This window comes from Aulostomus chinensis, chromosome 3 (assembly GCF_037954235.1).
Source record: "Aulostomus chinensis isolate RoL2024-O1b breed Wild chromosome 3, RoL_Achi_v1.0, whole genome shotgun sequence".
In the NCBI taxonomy this organism is placed as follows: Eukaryota; Metazoa; Chordata; class Actinopteri; order Syngnathiformes; family Aulostomidae; genus Aulostomus; species Aulostomus chinensis.
This window is the reverse complement of record NC_141322.1, coordinates 22,122,723-22,136,556: the sequence shown is the minus strand read 5'-3', so window position 1 is coordinate 22,136,556 and position 13,834 is coordinate 22,122,723. Positions and strand designations below refer to the sequence as shown.

General features: G+C 41.1%; 1 protein-coding gene across 5 annotated transcripts in view; it reads right to left on the bottom strand.

Moving 5' to 3' along the window:
- kcnab2a (potassium voltage-gated channel subfamily A regulatory beta subunit 2a) overlaps nt 1-13,834 on the bottom strand; it is a 75,857-nt gene that overhangs the window by 20,456 nt on the left and 41,567 nt on the right. The window contains exon 1 of one of the 5 annotated variants that reach the window (XM_086199701.1): nt 6,021-6,913. The exons of the other annotated variants lie outside the window; for them this stretch is intronic. Coding sequence (XP_086055827.1) covers nt 6,021-6,232 — 212 coding nt within the window. The 5' untranslated portion in view covers nt 6,233-6,913. Of the gene's footprint in view, nt 1-6,020; nt 6,914-13,834 lie in introns of those variants that run through there. 5 annotated transcript variants of the gene reach the window in all.

The window sequence follows — 13,834 nt, the reverse complement described above, 5'->3', positions numbered from 1 at the left end:
CCATAAAAAGTTGACTGTTTGTTGCCCCCCCTGGAAAAAGTGAGACATTTAACTATTTATTTAATTAAAACGTAACAAAAATGAAATATTTAGATCAGTTGAAATGACAGTAACTGCAGATGAAACCTTAAGTCGGTATTTCTATTATTTGGATTAATATACTTATACTCTAAAAGACAGCCTGAGAGTGTGTGAAATGTGATTTCATGTGGAGCATGCAACCAACTTAATACATGAGCCAGAAACACACAGAGCCACTGGCATTGAAGCCCCTCAAGACATTTGTCAATGCCATTTTATTTCAGTTGATGGTGAACAGATTGCCATCTCACAGGCTTTTCCTGAGGCTGAACTTGTTTTTCTCCTAACTTGAGTGTTTTCAGAGGCTCTTCACGGAGATCAATCTGCCAGAGCCTCTGGGAAATCTATATGGAGATACGTATTTCATGACGTTTTGCAGAGTAAAAAAATAAGAGCTTCACTTAAATTCATCTGATGTCAGGAAAGACGCAAAACAGCTTAAATGGAACTTGACTAAAAAAGTTAACCTAAAATATTGGGAGGACAACAAATCAACCAAAAAAGGGCTGACAAAATTAGTTACTGAATCAGTAGAGCAAATTGGTCCAAACTGTCTTATCATGTGAAATCCATCCATTTTCTAAAACAGAAAGTAGCATTACAATACTGTTTAGAGATAATAGATAGAAATAATAGCACACAGTCTGTCGCTGATTCAGTTTCTTGCTCTAGGACACTTCGACGCGGTCACCAGGGGAAGTGAGGATTGAACCAGCGACTCTTTGGTTGCTAGATGGCCACTCTACCTCTGAGCCATGCCACCCCTATCACACAAAATGCTGAGGTTAAATATTCATAATGCACATGACTAAGCAGGATGCTGTGGGGTAGATGGGATTTCTCCTGCTGGCCTGTGCTGCATGTTCTGTTACAATATCAGTCATCTGAAGCTCTCTAACCCCCCAATTACAATATATGCTTACGCGTATTTATGCTACAAATTTCACAGCCTTATACATTACATAACATGCAGTTCAGATGCCTCTCATGCATGAAGCTAAGGACAAATTTCACCATCAAAGCAAGATCGTACACAAGTCTGAGCTCGTGTTCTTACTGTACATGCAGAATAACAATCTCACGTTGCAGGTTCCAATGAACTCATTTGGTGGATAACACATGCTAAAACCAAATTTAAAGTTTTAACAATGAATATGTAATTAAGCGGAGGTGGGAGAAAGAAAAAAAGCCTGTTCTATTGTGCATTATACTGTACAGTATTTAGCACATTTGTATGCAGGATTGCAAGCAACAGCTTCCAAGTTCAGGTTCATTTGGGAAAGAAGCTCTATTCATTCTGGCCTAAAGCATCAAAACACAGTCTTGAGAAATACAGATTCAACTTCTTCCCCTTCTCTAGTATTAAAAAAACCCGCACAAACTGAAATCAACTGCAATGTGAAATCGCAATTCTAATCAAATCCGCATACCAGTCGTACAATTGTGTTGAATCAGGCGGCAAGCAGGCAATCCTAGCTCTATGATTCAGCATGCTATTGTTTGCATACTCGTGTATAACTCTTACAGGGTTGTAAATTGTTAAATACAATTCTGCACACACAAAAAAAACAATATTAAAGTTACACACTGTTCAAGTACAAAGCAAAACTGAGAGTAGAGGGGATTTGCCTGTGCTTGGAGCCAGAGTAAATAAATCAAGGCTATTTCTAGAGCATTTAAGAAAGTAACATTCAGAGAGAAAACGTGTGGTACTGACACACACACATACACACACACACACACACACACACACACGGTCTAATTAATCTATCAGTGAGGCAAAGAAAGAACAGCTGTCTTCGTGTTCTCCTTCATCACAACACAAGTTTGTTTCTCAAATGCAGATGTTAATAGACACAGAAGCAAAATATTCAAAGAAACCCCCCCCCCCCCATTCTACTACATATCAACACAGATTAAACCTCAGTGCATACAGTGAAAAACAATCTTACATCAATAAATGAACCGTCCCACTGTTTGGCAATTTCTCCCCACATGCCCAGAGCAAACAGATGGTGGATGTTGTTGTGTGCACATATTTAAGATGGTACCTTAAGTGGCTATGGTGGCCTGAAATCTGTGCTGTGGATGAGTCTTACTATAGACATCAGAAAGGCCTAAGTGTTCTGTTCGACTACCACGGTTCATTTATGATTCATATTTCAAGGGGGTGTACAGGCTGTGGAAAGCTGGCTCCCTGATAAAGAGCCCTCACAATACAGGAAACGTCCCAGCATGCACCCACACTCACGAGGCCCCAAATCTCACACCCACAGCTTTCTGTCGTCCCAGCATGAGCGATGCATGCCGCATGTGTGTAAAAACAATGGAAGGAAACGATTCTCTCTTTCATCGTCCTTGTACAAGGACAAAAAAATTCCCATAATTATGTTAAATCCATTCAAGTTTCATTCTGCAATCCCACCTAACAATAGATATTTAGCAATTTGGGTTTTGTTTTTTTTTAATTTTGCAGTTGCATTAAATAATGGTATGGATGGGGGACGTGTTTTTATTTTCAAAGTGAAATCAGTCATTATGATTCATTATAACTTCCGAATACTCGATAGTTAAAAAGCATCCACTTACACAACACTGAAAGTGGCCTTTTACTGTGGCTGTGTTTCTCTGTCAACTTCACAACCAAAATTGGACCACCAGAGATGTGAGGAATCCTACTGACAGTCCGAGCTGAGGCGAGTTACTTGTAGATTTACACCAGAGGAGAAGGTGAGTCAGCTCCAATTTAGATGGCTGCTGCAGTAAACGATACTGAGTACTACATAGAAGTGCTTAGTAGTTGATACCAACTGTGGTAAAGAACAAAATCCTACTTTGGCAAAAAGTATAAAATTGTATCTAGCTCACTTCACCGCACAAAAATAGCCATCTGACTGAAATGTGATCCAATTTAAAACTTATTCACCTCAGTGTTCCTTTGCAGCAGTTTATTTGCAATGCTGCAGCAAACAAAACCGAGGCTTCTAAAAGGTTAGCAATTCCCTCAAGACCTTTGCTCAGTTTTGCTGATTGAAAAAAGAGCTGATATCAGACTGTGAAAAGCTGGGTCCTTATGAGATTGACACCCCACCTGCATTGCTCCCAATCTTACAGATATTCTTTCCATTCCCTGAGCAAGACTACTTTACATAATTATGTGCCATTTTGTGTGCATCATTAATTCAGTCTTGACTGAATCCATTTAATCATTCCTTGGAGGAGGTGCAGGCTCTTATAGCCAAGCTTGATGATTTTAACCAGTCATGTCATGCAGACCCAGTGTCACATTACAGAGTGGCTCAGCCTGTGGTGAGGCAGCCCCCCTAAAGCTGCCACAATCCCTACCTTGAAAAGACATTCACTTTGATATTTTCCTTGGCCTTGTGGGGGAGGTCCCTTCCAACTTAGCCTGTACGCTTGCCTGTAGATGTAGTCTGACAGTCTTGATTCAAGCCCAAGTCTGCCATTCAAGGGAACAGAGCCGACCTCATGCAAATCAGGCTGATCTGAATTTCATACTTCTATCTTCAGAGAGGGTTATTGTGCAAAGTTTTGTTGAGTGGAAAAGACAGCTTTAACTGCAGTCTTCTTCTCAAGGATGAAAATACAGAGATTCACAGCCATGTTAAAGGGCTCGCAAGATTCAACTCTGAAAGGCAAGTTTGACAAATACGCACTGACGGGATCACTGATCACCTACCGTACCTCCTCCTCGGCACAGGGCCTACACCAGCATTATCCTCAGCACTCACTCTGCCTTTCTCTCTCTCTCTCCTTCTTTCCCTTTCATTCATATCTATTCAAAAAACACCACTGCTCTACCCTCAGTGCATGCTTCCTTTAAGCCTCATGCCTCCTGCATTACCTTCAGTTTACATCTCTCTCACACACACACACACACACACACACACACACACACACACACACACACACACACACACACACACACACACACAGCCTGTTAGATACTTTGGACTACGCTGCAGAAGCAAAGAACACAAACAGCCGCTGGCCCCTGGAGCTGAAAATGATTTTACTCATTCAATATCATTAGCCTCAATAATGACAGTGTGCCAACATGGCGAGGCTGCCGCAAGCAAATCAGTTGCAAAAGGACTGTAATGTCCCTTCAGAACCAGTGGTGAGGATAAGTCTCATCAGATCAACAGCCAACGTAACACAAACTTTCATGCCAAAATGTATTCAGTACTAAATATATCTTCTTGTATGATCATTTCTTTCAGTTTGGGGAGTGGAAAACAGTATTTTTATTTCAGTGTTAGTTCTTTTAAGATTAAAAAAACAACATGTATCGTTCCTCTGAGGAAAACTTGTATCTCCTTATATCTGATATTCAGAAATCAGGAAGTACAGGAAGAACAAAAACTTCATTTTAGAGTCATATTTCATGTTTTCAGTGACAGGTTTGAAAATACAGAGAGGGTACTACTTCAAAATGACCACTGGAAAGTGAAATCAAGACTGCACTACATAACAGATGTGGTCCATTAATGACCAGGTTGCTGTAGTTAAAACAGAGCCACTGCATCCTACTATGTTGAAGTACAATGTGCAAATGTGAACTCCGTAATTGTGTCAGATCGTCACCAGAGTTCAAGCTGCCATTCACTGTATTAGCTAAAAGCTCCAATAAGCATTTGACTTTATAATTCTTCCCCTCCTTTTTCAGCCTTTGTGTAGAAGCTGAAGTCATTTAAATAATTTCCAGCACAAATAGCAGACATTTGCATGTTGTTATAAATGCTTGCCTGCACAAAACCTTGGTCTGAATGTTAAATGCTGGCTACGGTAGACAAATTCTCATTAGTCTTCATATCCCTTGAGGTTTCCATACTCAGACAGGATACATAATTTCTCTTTAATAAAATTCAAAACTCGTTTATCTGCTTTGACAGAATAAAAGCATCAGAATTATAAACACAACAATAGAGTTGTATTCATTAATCTACTGATTTAATGATGCTGACAATCAACAATTTTTTTGGCAAAAGCTTGTATTACCAGACGCGGTAGCATGTGGCTGGTATTATTTTCACCTTGTGAGTCTGTGTGTGTGTGTGTGTGTGTATGTCATGATGGCCGATATGGACCTGGAGACACCCGCTGTAGTGAGAATTACCGCAGAGGTGGTTTTGAGTAGTTTGGCAGGCGTTTGCATGGCTGTCTTGGCCACAATGGTGCGAGAAACAGTCACGAACATTGCGCCGTTGACCAACCCTGGTTTGACCCCATCAGAAGACGGTCTCTACTTCCACATGAGTTACTGTGTTATTTGGGGATGTGGACGATTTAAAAACAATGCTATCCCTATAGTAACATCCTAATAGTGACAATTTAGACATTTGTTGACTCTACACAAGGCATAAAATATGTTAAAAAGCAATAAACAGAATATTATATTTCTATAATGGGAAAACGCACAAGTTCCTTCAAAGCGAAACAAATTTGGGTTATGATGCATTGTTTCTTGTAACTGTTTATGTGACTTACATTGAACAGATTCAATATCAACTAAAATTTCAATGATATGCCAATTTAGTTGCATAACTTGTGTACAAAAATAAGAATCTAAATTCCTGGCCTTTTCCACCTATCTGAGAGCATGCCAGTTCTTACAGTTGATACCTCATACATTTTTTTAGGGGTTTAATTAATTAGAAACTGTCATAATGAAGTACTTTTGTTAACCCTGTGACTCCCATCATCCTTAATGCAGCTTTGACAGGAATGAGTGATGAAGACTGGCAAAGAATAGCAAAGTGGAACCACGGATTGTTTATTTACTGTATAATGTACTGTGCTGCAGTGCCAAAGTATTTCATGGCCATCATTCTTCATATAATTATGGGGCTGGCATAATAAGTACCCAGTATAGGTCTGAAATGTATAGTTACCAGTTAAGAGTAGACATGCCCTACCTATACTTCATTCCAGTCTTCATGCTTTGCTCGCTGGACGAAGGAACACTCTGGACAGAGAGTTGTCCAAGACTGCGAGCCACCATGGCCACTGCTCTGAACTTGCTGCGGGTCCCTGTGTTGGGGCTGTTGGCATTTTGTCGGTTTAGCCGGTCCTCTGTGTTACGGCTCACCCCCCCACGGTGGTCGGTGCACACTAAGGACACTTGCATCCTGGGGTTCTGTCGGCTACCCCAACTGCAGAAAGTCTAATTAAGATCTGCTCTGGAAACAGGTAGATTGAATCTCAGAGGCTGCGAATGAGAGGATCCTCTAGAGCGGGAGAATTTTCGGTCACTACCATGAATCAAGCCTCTCAGTTTCTGCGAGAAATCACAGCTCAGCTGACAGAATAACTGACAGGCTCACAATGTTCAGTTAGAAAAAGAAAACCAAATCCTCTCAAAGGAAGTCCCAGAGACAACATTAGTCCAGTACATTAAAGAGAAATCTAAGAAAAAATGTAAAGAGAAGAGGTTCTATCAATGTCCCACTGCAAGTTTCTCCTTGATTATTCCGAATAGACCAATATCGCTCTATTAATCTCTTAGTCTCATCAGAGGTAGAGGCAGATATGGAGTCTTGCAATTTCCTTTTAAAGATGAACTCAGGGTGGGAGATGACACCTCTTGCTGCCAAGCTTTAAGTGTGAAAACACGTCGATCCAAACCATGAGACGGAGGGAGTAAAATACGACAAACACTTCCAGAAGCTTTTCATCTCTCCGTCTATGTCCGTCTTGACAGCTGCACTGGCTGCTGAATATTCTATTGATTACTACTGCATGTTAGCCAAAGGAAAGCCTCCTAGTCACTTCCCTGCTCTGACTGTTGCCTGGATTAAACTTACATCTGTATGCCTTGTGCTCAGCATAAAGCTGCATGGTGCACAGAGACAAGAGATGGGAGGAGAGAGAGAGAGAGAGAGAGAGAGAGAGAGAGAGAGAGAGAGAGAGAATGTAGTGGGAGGGATATGAAGAGAAGCTACGAGGCAGGAGCTGTGAGGGAGCTTTCGCAGCGTGAGAGAGCAAGGCATTGAAATCTGTTGTGCTAACAGGATCTCTCATAAGAAAGGGCAGTACATTTTTTGTGCTTCTCTTTGTGTGTCCGATGCCCTGCAGTGAGGGTACATATGGTTTATTCTGTCACAGAAAAAAGGGGAAGACAAACACTCAATGGTGCGGACTTTGCCGTCGCCTATGGCCCCAGAAAAGGGGGCTCACACGTGGGTCTGTTCAACCCTCCATGAAATATTCATTATGTAACTTAATCTGTAACAATATATGTCAAGGCAGGAGTGTCACACAGACATAAAAGAGATGCTGTCCTTTTGTCTGTTTAAGGTAATCCTTTGTCTGCTCCTCTCACTAAAATATTATAGGAAAAATAAAAGACATATAGAAATCGTTTGCCTCATTCATTTAATTTAGAAAGCTGCTTTGCCAGGGAAAAAAATAACGATGATAATAAATAAATCTCTGCTGTCAATTACCACGTAACACTGGTTATTACCGGTCAGTATAAACTGATCAGTAAAACAATAGAAGTGAACTGAGCAGATGCAGTCAAGAGTGAACAGTGAGATTATGATAATGGTTGGAAGCTAAAAGTAAACACCACAGTAATTGGACTCGCCACAACAGAGGCTGCAGATTGAAGAGACAATAGATGAGACATTCGCTCTCAGTAATATAATACTGAAGCTTATCTGAGCGGACCAGCGAGTGTGGCGAGCAGATAATTAAAGGAGATGCCACCAGGAGCAGATGTGTTTAGTAAAGCAGTTGTAGAAACAACCTCCATCAAAGGAATCCAGCAAACAAGCTGTTGCTAACTGACAGTCCTATTCTCGGAACTATGACCTTTAGGTCTCTTGGATTTAAAATAGAACCCTGGGGGGAAAGGTGGTTTAATTCAGTGAAATCTGATTTAAATTTCACACCGTGTGCAGTGGGAAGACAAGTCACGCTCAGGGGGGCAGTTTCCAATATTCTGTAACAAAGACGGAGCGACAATTTAAAAGGATTCGTAACCCACAAGTCGAAATAGAGACAGCACAGGCAATACAAAAAGGCAGGACCAGTGGGGTCTTGACACATTATGGGGAACAGATCTGGGGCTGGTGCCACTCACTCTCTGCTCATTTGACGAGGCAGTTGAGCATGACAGTAAGAGTATGGCCCGGCATCCCTTTACCACAGGGTTCATTGCATGCACTCTCTACAACTGTGGTGGAAACGTGATGCCATGTTCCATTACGCTCTGCTCCAGGGCCCCCAGGAGTCGTCACATGGGGAAGGTACTGAGAGTTGTGCGAGGGCAGGGACAGGATCTCAGGCTGCACAGATACAGTGTCATATCTTGTGATTCACGCCAAGCCCACATAACAAGCCTGACAAAAAAACCCAAAGCCCCACTTAGACATGTGAAATTGTCAAAACCATCCAGCCCAAGGCCTGCATAACAATATTCAAGTATTGGCGTGACATAAAATATTATCAACAGAAAACCTTCCAACAGTGGTATATTATTGTGGGTTGTACTACGTTGCCATATTTTTTTGTGATACCAAAAGAATGCACAGACAGATTTCATATCATTGCCAAACCTTTAAAGTCCTTTGTTGACCCTTGATTTATCTTTTTCTGAAAATCTGCACATTTATTGACCGGTGTGCAATCCAATATACAGTAATCAATACAAGCATGCATCATCTGACAGACTAGTGATCAATCACTTAAATTACAACCATTTTTCATGTACTCTTCCTGAAGGCAATTTTTATCCAGCTGACTGACTCCAACCACAAGATGCAAACACATTAAGACAATCTGGATTCTAAAATGTATTAACTTTAATGCACCGGTGAAATAAAAAATCTACAGAGAATTACTTTGTACTTTATAAAACACACCAGGGACTATAAACCGCAACGAAAGTATGCAAACAGAGTGAGAAACAAATATTTTCAATCTGAGCAAAATACCAGATAAACAGAAGAGAGTTACTACGGATGACTAACATCAGTATCACCACATGACGGTATGAAAGGTTAGCAACAGTTACTGCGGGCATGTTTATGGGTCTTCCCGTACAACTGTCAAGTACGGTAATTACTAGTGAAACCTTCATATGACTTTTGTTAGAACTTTGTGACCCTGTCCTACATGTGCGCAGTAACTCTCCCACGCTAGAGCCATGACACTGCTAAAGGGAGTTGGTTGTTCATCTGTGTCATTATTATGCTTTTCATCATGGACATTTTCACTTGGATGACACATCCGACACACACTGCACAGGACACACTGCTTGCTGGTTAGCGAGTGAACACAAAGTCCAAGTTAGAATACAGAGTTGAATCACAAACTGGTTCCAGTTGATAATCTGTACCATATTTTCTGCTTCAGCTGCATTATATGATGAGAACTGGACAAAACATTAAAATCAACAAAGGTCATATGAGTAAAAAGAGACTACAAATCTATGCACTACAGTCAAACAAAGGAAAATAAAATAAAAACCTGAAGAGGAACATCAGGGCTCACCGTAACATAACCGAGGTGAGTTTTTATCAACTAAAACTAGATGAAAATATTTATCGTTTACTTTGACAAAGATGAATCTAAAATCCTCGGACAGTTAGTCACTAAAACTTAGTATTACTATAACAGCTGCCAAAAATATCATTACAAAGCGTACACATTCTTCCTTTCATGAAAGTTTGCCTACTTTTCAGACTCTTGCTTAACAAAGTCAAAGTCGTTCATCATGTACAGCCCTGGAAATACTTTCAGAGCAACATGGGCTTAAATTCCAGGGATGCCATTCATTTTACTCTGCATGCATGCCAGCAGAGCAGCTTGGCCATCACAGAGGATAAACATCATATGTTGCAGTAACATTAGCGCCACGAAGACAGGCTTGGCAGAATTTTTTCCTCCGGCTATATAAAAACATGTTGAAGCTAATTTCTCCGCACTGAAATTTAATTAAGAATCAGTAAGAAGAAATTGGACCGATTGTATCAGAAGAATTGGTAATACCACTGCTATTGATTCAGTATTATCAGTTCCCTTCCCTTCGTCATGTAGTGTTTCATACAAAGTTTAAAAAGGACTTTTTTCCCCCCCTGAAAACTATTATCAAATGTGCGTTGGCGTGAGTTATGAGCTGCTTTGTGTTCACTCACCAGTGTGCTGGAGCAAATTAGTAATTAACCTCTATTCATTGTTAGTCACAAAATAAATCATAATGGATGCTGGACTTAAAATAGGAAACTGATCTTTACATAATGCCTTAGAGTAGCCCTGTTAAATTTCTAATTAGAGACGTGTGTTTAAGGTGACTCAGAATCTTCCCAAGCTAACGCGTGACTGCGCTTCCGCGATAAAAAATTATTTTTTTGTATCAATGCAGGCAGAAACAATTGAACAATACCTGAAACCAAATCCTATCAGTTCCTTTTGTTATTGCTGATGGTAAGATAGCTGTGCTGAGCAAATCTCAGAAGGAAATAAATCAATTTCCTCCCACTCTCTCTCTCTCCCACACACACAGTGTTCTCCCTTTGTGTCATGGCCATCACCTTCTTAACTTTGATTAAGTGTCTGATTTATGGCTATCCAAAAATCTACTCAGCTGCTAAAATTTCAAATTCCTCTCCGACACTCAATCACTGGGCAAATGCAGAGCACTGATAGGGTCCTTCACTTGGTTCAATGTGCGGGGGAAGATGAGGAGGAAAAAAAACCTCCCTCCCTCTCTCATCATATATGTATGATGAGAGAGGGAGGGAGGTTTTTTTTTTTCTCCTGGTAAGATGTGTGTGTGTGTGTGTATGTGTGTGTCTGTGTCTTCAGTTTCAAACTCAGCAAAAGCAAAGTAAACAAAACACAATCTTATATCCAGACAATCCTATATTCCTTAATACCAATATGAGAAAAATCAGCTGCAAAGTGCGCACGCGCGCGCGCGCGCGCACACACACACACACACACACACACACACACACACACACACACACACACACACACACACACACACACACACACACACACACACAAAAAGTGTTTTGTTTTCCTCATTCTTCCAGGCCTGATTGGTAGGAAGCTTGGAAAATCAATGATGCCATACCATAATGAAGCCACAGGAGATGGTCCAGGATGTAGAGGACTTATAGCTCAGAAAACTGACCTCACCCAAACAGGGCCCACAAACTGACTGCAGCGAAGAAGCCCAGTGGCAGAGATGGGAGGACAACTAGTTTAATCGACAGAGCGTTAGAAACTACTCTGACCACAGAGGAACTGTAGGGTACTGTCACGAGTAGTGATCCTTCACCGCAGCATTATCTCTAAAAATAGACACTGGCTCTTTGAATCAATTCTACACAGTAAGCCAACACAAAGGACGCCGTTAGCTTCCTAAAGGAAAAAGGCGAAAAGTACTCCTAAATTTGACATTTGTCACTGCAGTGAATGTCTCATGTGGTCTTTCACTAATTTGCTTTCAGGAGCAGTCTGGGTACCTCCATTGAGCTGGGACTGGCACATGAACTGGCATGCTCAGTTGCTGCAGGGTGCACAAGCGCTGAAGCCCTCTGCAGGGACTACTGGCAAGATTCTTTTGAAATATGCAATTAAACAGGGAAATTACATCTTAAAGGAGACTCTTTCAGAGCCGGGTAGACTGAATAACTTATACTCATTAATACTAAGCGGTCTCATACTCAGCCATCCTATTTGTCACCGCTAACCTAAGAAAACATATCCAGGCCAGGATAAAGTAATCTGTGGCAGGCGGTGCTTGTTAATGCAGTGCATAGTCTGACACTGAGCACAGTTGTATCGTGGGTAACTGTCACCCAGCTGTTCAATAGAGATTGAAGTTATACGTCCTGAGAGTTTAATTGAACAGCATTAGTCAGGATTTCAGCAAACCCACAAAGACAGAAACCCTGAGGTGGGGGATGGAGTGACAGACAAGTGTGTGTGTGTGTGTGTGTGTGTGTGTGTGTGTGTGTGTGTGTGTGTGTGTGTGTGTGTGTGTTGAAGTGAGAGGGTGAACAGGCTTAAGAGAGTTAATGGAAAGCGATGTGAGGTCAGACAGATTGACAGTGTTGATCGACAGATGTGGTAATGCTTTTTCTAGCAGCTTAATGCATCTTGAAGCTGTGTCTAAACATTTCCAATGACTGACAGTTCCATCACTTTAACGAGGATGTAATTAACTGAAGCAAAAATACATCATGATATTTGTTCCTCAAATGTTATTGTGAATATTTTGTCAAGTTGTCTGTGATTATATAAGTGAAAAACACCGAGTACTAATTACTGGGATCTAAGTGTATGGGGTTGTTTAAAAAGCTGATATATGCATGGAAAGAACACGAGAAAAAATAGGTTTAGCTATTTGAATGATTCTGGGAATTCCTGAGGAGATAGAAGAGTGAGAGAGACATAGGTCACATATGTGTGTAGAGCGATTGCAGCAATTCTTAATTCTCCAGTGAACATGACAGATTCCCTGCAGACAGCTGGGCTCAGGAGGAGTTGACATTTTAGCTGTCCCCACTAACACATCTAACAGAACCAAGAGAGCTAGGGGAAAAAAATAGGACAGGGAACCCCTGTGCTTATGTAATATATTTATGTAATATAAGCCATCCCTTTTGGCTCTTTACTAAAAGCACTATGATATTACAAATATAGGAAAATGGTGAATCAACTGCATATGTCTGTACATTTTTGGAATGGAACTACGGAACCTGTTTGGCTGGATGAAATGATTGGTTGGTTCTTTAAGGTCCCCCGAGCTTCCTCTGAATTTGGAAAATCTGCTTTTTCCTTTGATGCCCCTAACACATGGCATGAACGCCAACGCACTTTAAAAATAAAACATTTTCCTTCATATTAAGACTTTAAGTCAGTGGTTTCCAACCACCATGTTTCCAGTTGTATCTATTTAAAGCTGACGGTTGTTTATCTTTGCTTTTGTGATCCTATTTTATGGCTCTGTTTTGACTGTAAGCTCAACACTAGAAATGAGGGAAACCTAATCGTTCCACAAGCCCCCAAAAAAATTTAGCACACAGCACACTATAATGTTTAAATACTGTATATTTGTACTGGAAATACCATCCATCCATTTTCTTCCACTTATCGTGTTAAGGGTCGCGGGGGGGCTGGAGCCTATCCCAGAGGCTTTCGGGAGAGAGGCGGGGCTCACAGTGGACAGGTCGCCAGTCCAACACAGGGCCAACACATAGAGACAGACAACCATTCACACTCAGTCTGGAAATACCTGAAATGTCTAATTCTGTTTGTGCTGTAGTAATTGCATTGAGATTTGAATGAAATGTGTTTGCAGTTATAAAGTAAGAGGGATTTCACAGCTATGCAGGAAGCATCAAGTCTTGTGTAACAAAGTATGCCTATCTTGCTCTAGTATCTTGCTCAAGGATACTTGGACATGGTCACCGGGTAAGTGAGGATAAAACCAGCGACCCTTTGATTGCTAGATGGCCACTCTACTTCAGAGCCATGCCACCCCTATAATAACATTGAGTTTTATTAATATCCATCCATCCATCCATCCATTTTCTTCCGCTTATTCCTGTTAAGGGTCAAGAGGGGGCTGGAGCCTATCCCAGAGGCTATGGGTGAGAGGCGGGGTTCACCCTGGTCAGGTCGCCAGTCCATCGCAGGGCCAACACATAGAGACAGACAACCATTCACACTCACATTCATACCTACGGTCAATTTAGAGTATCAATCA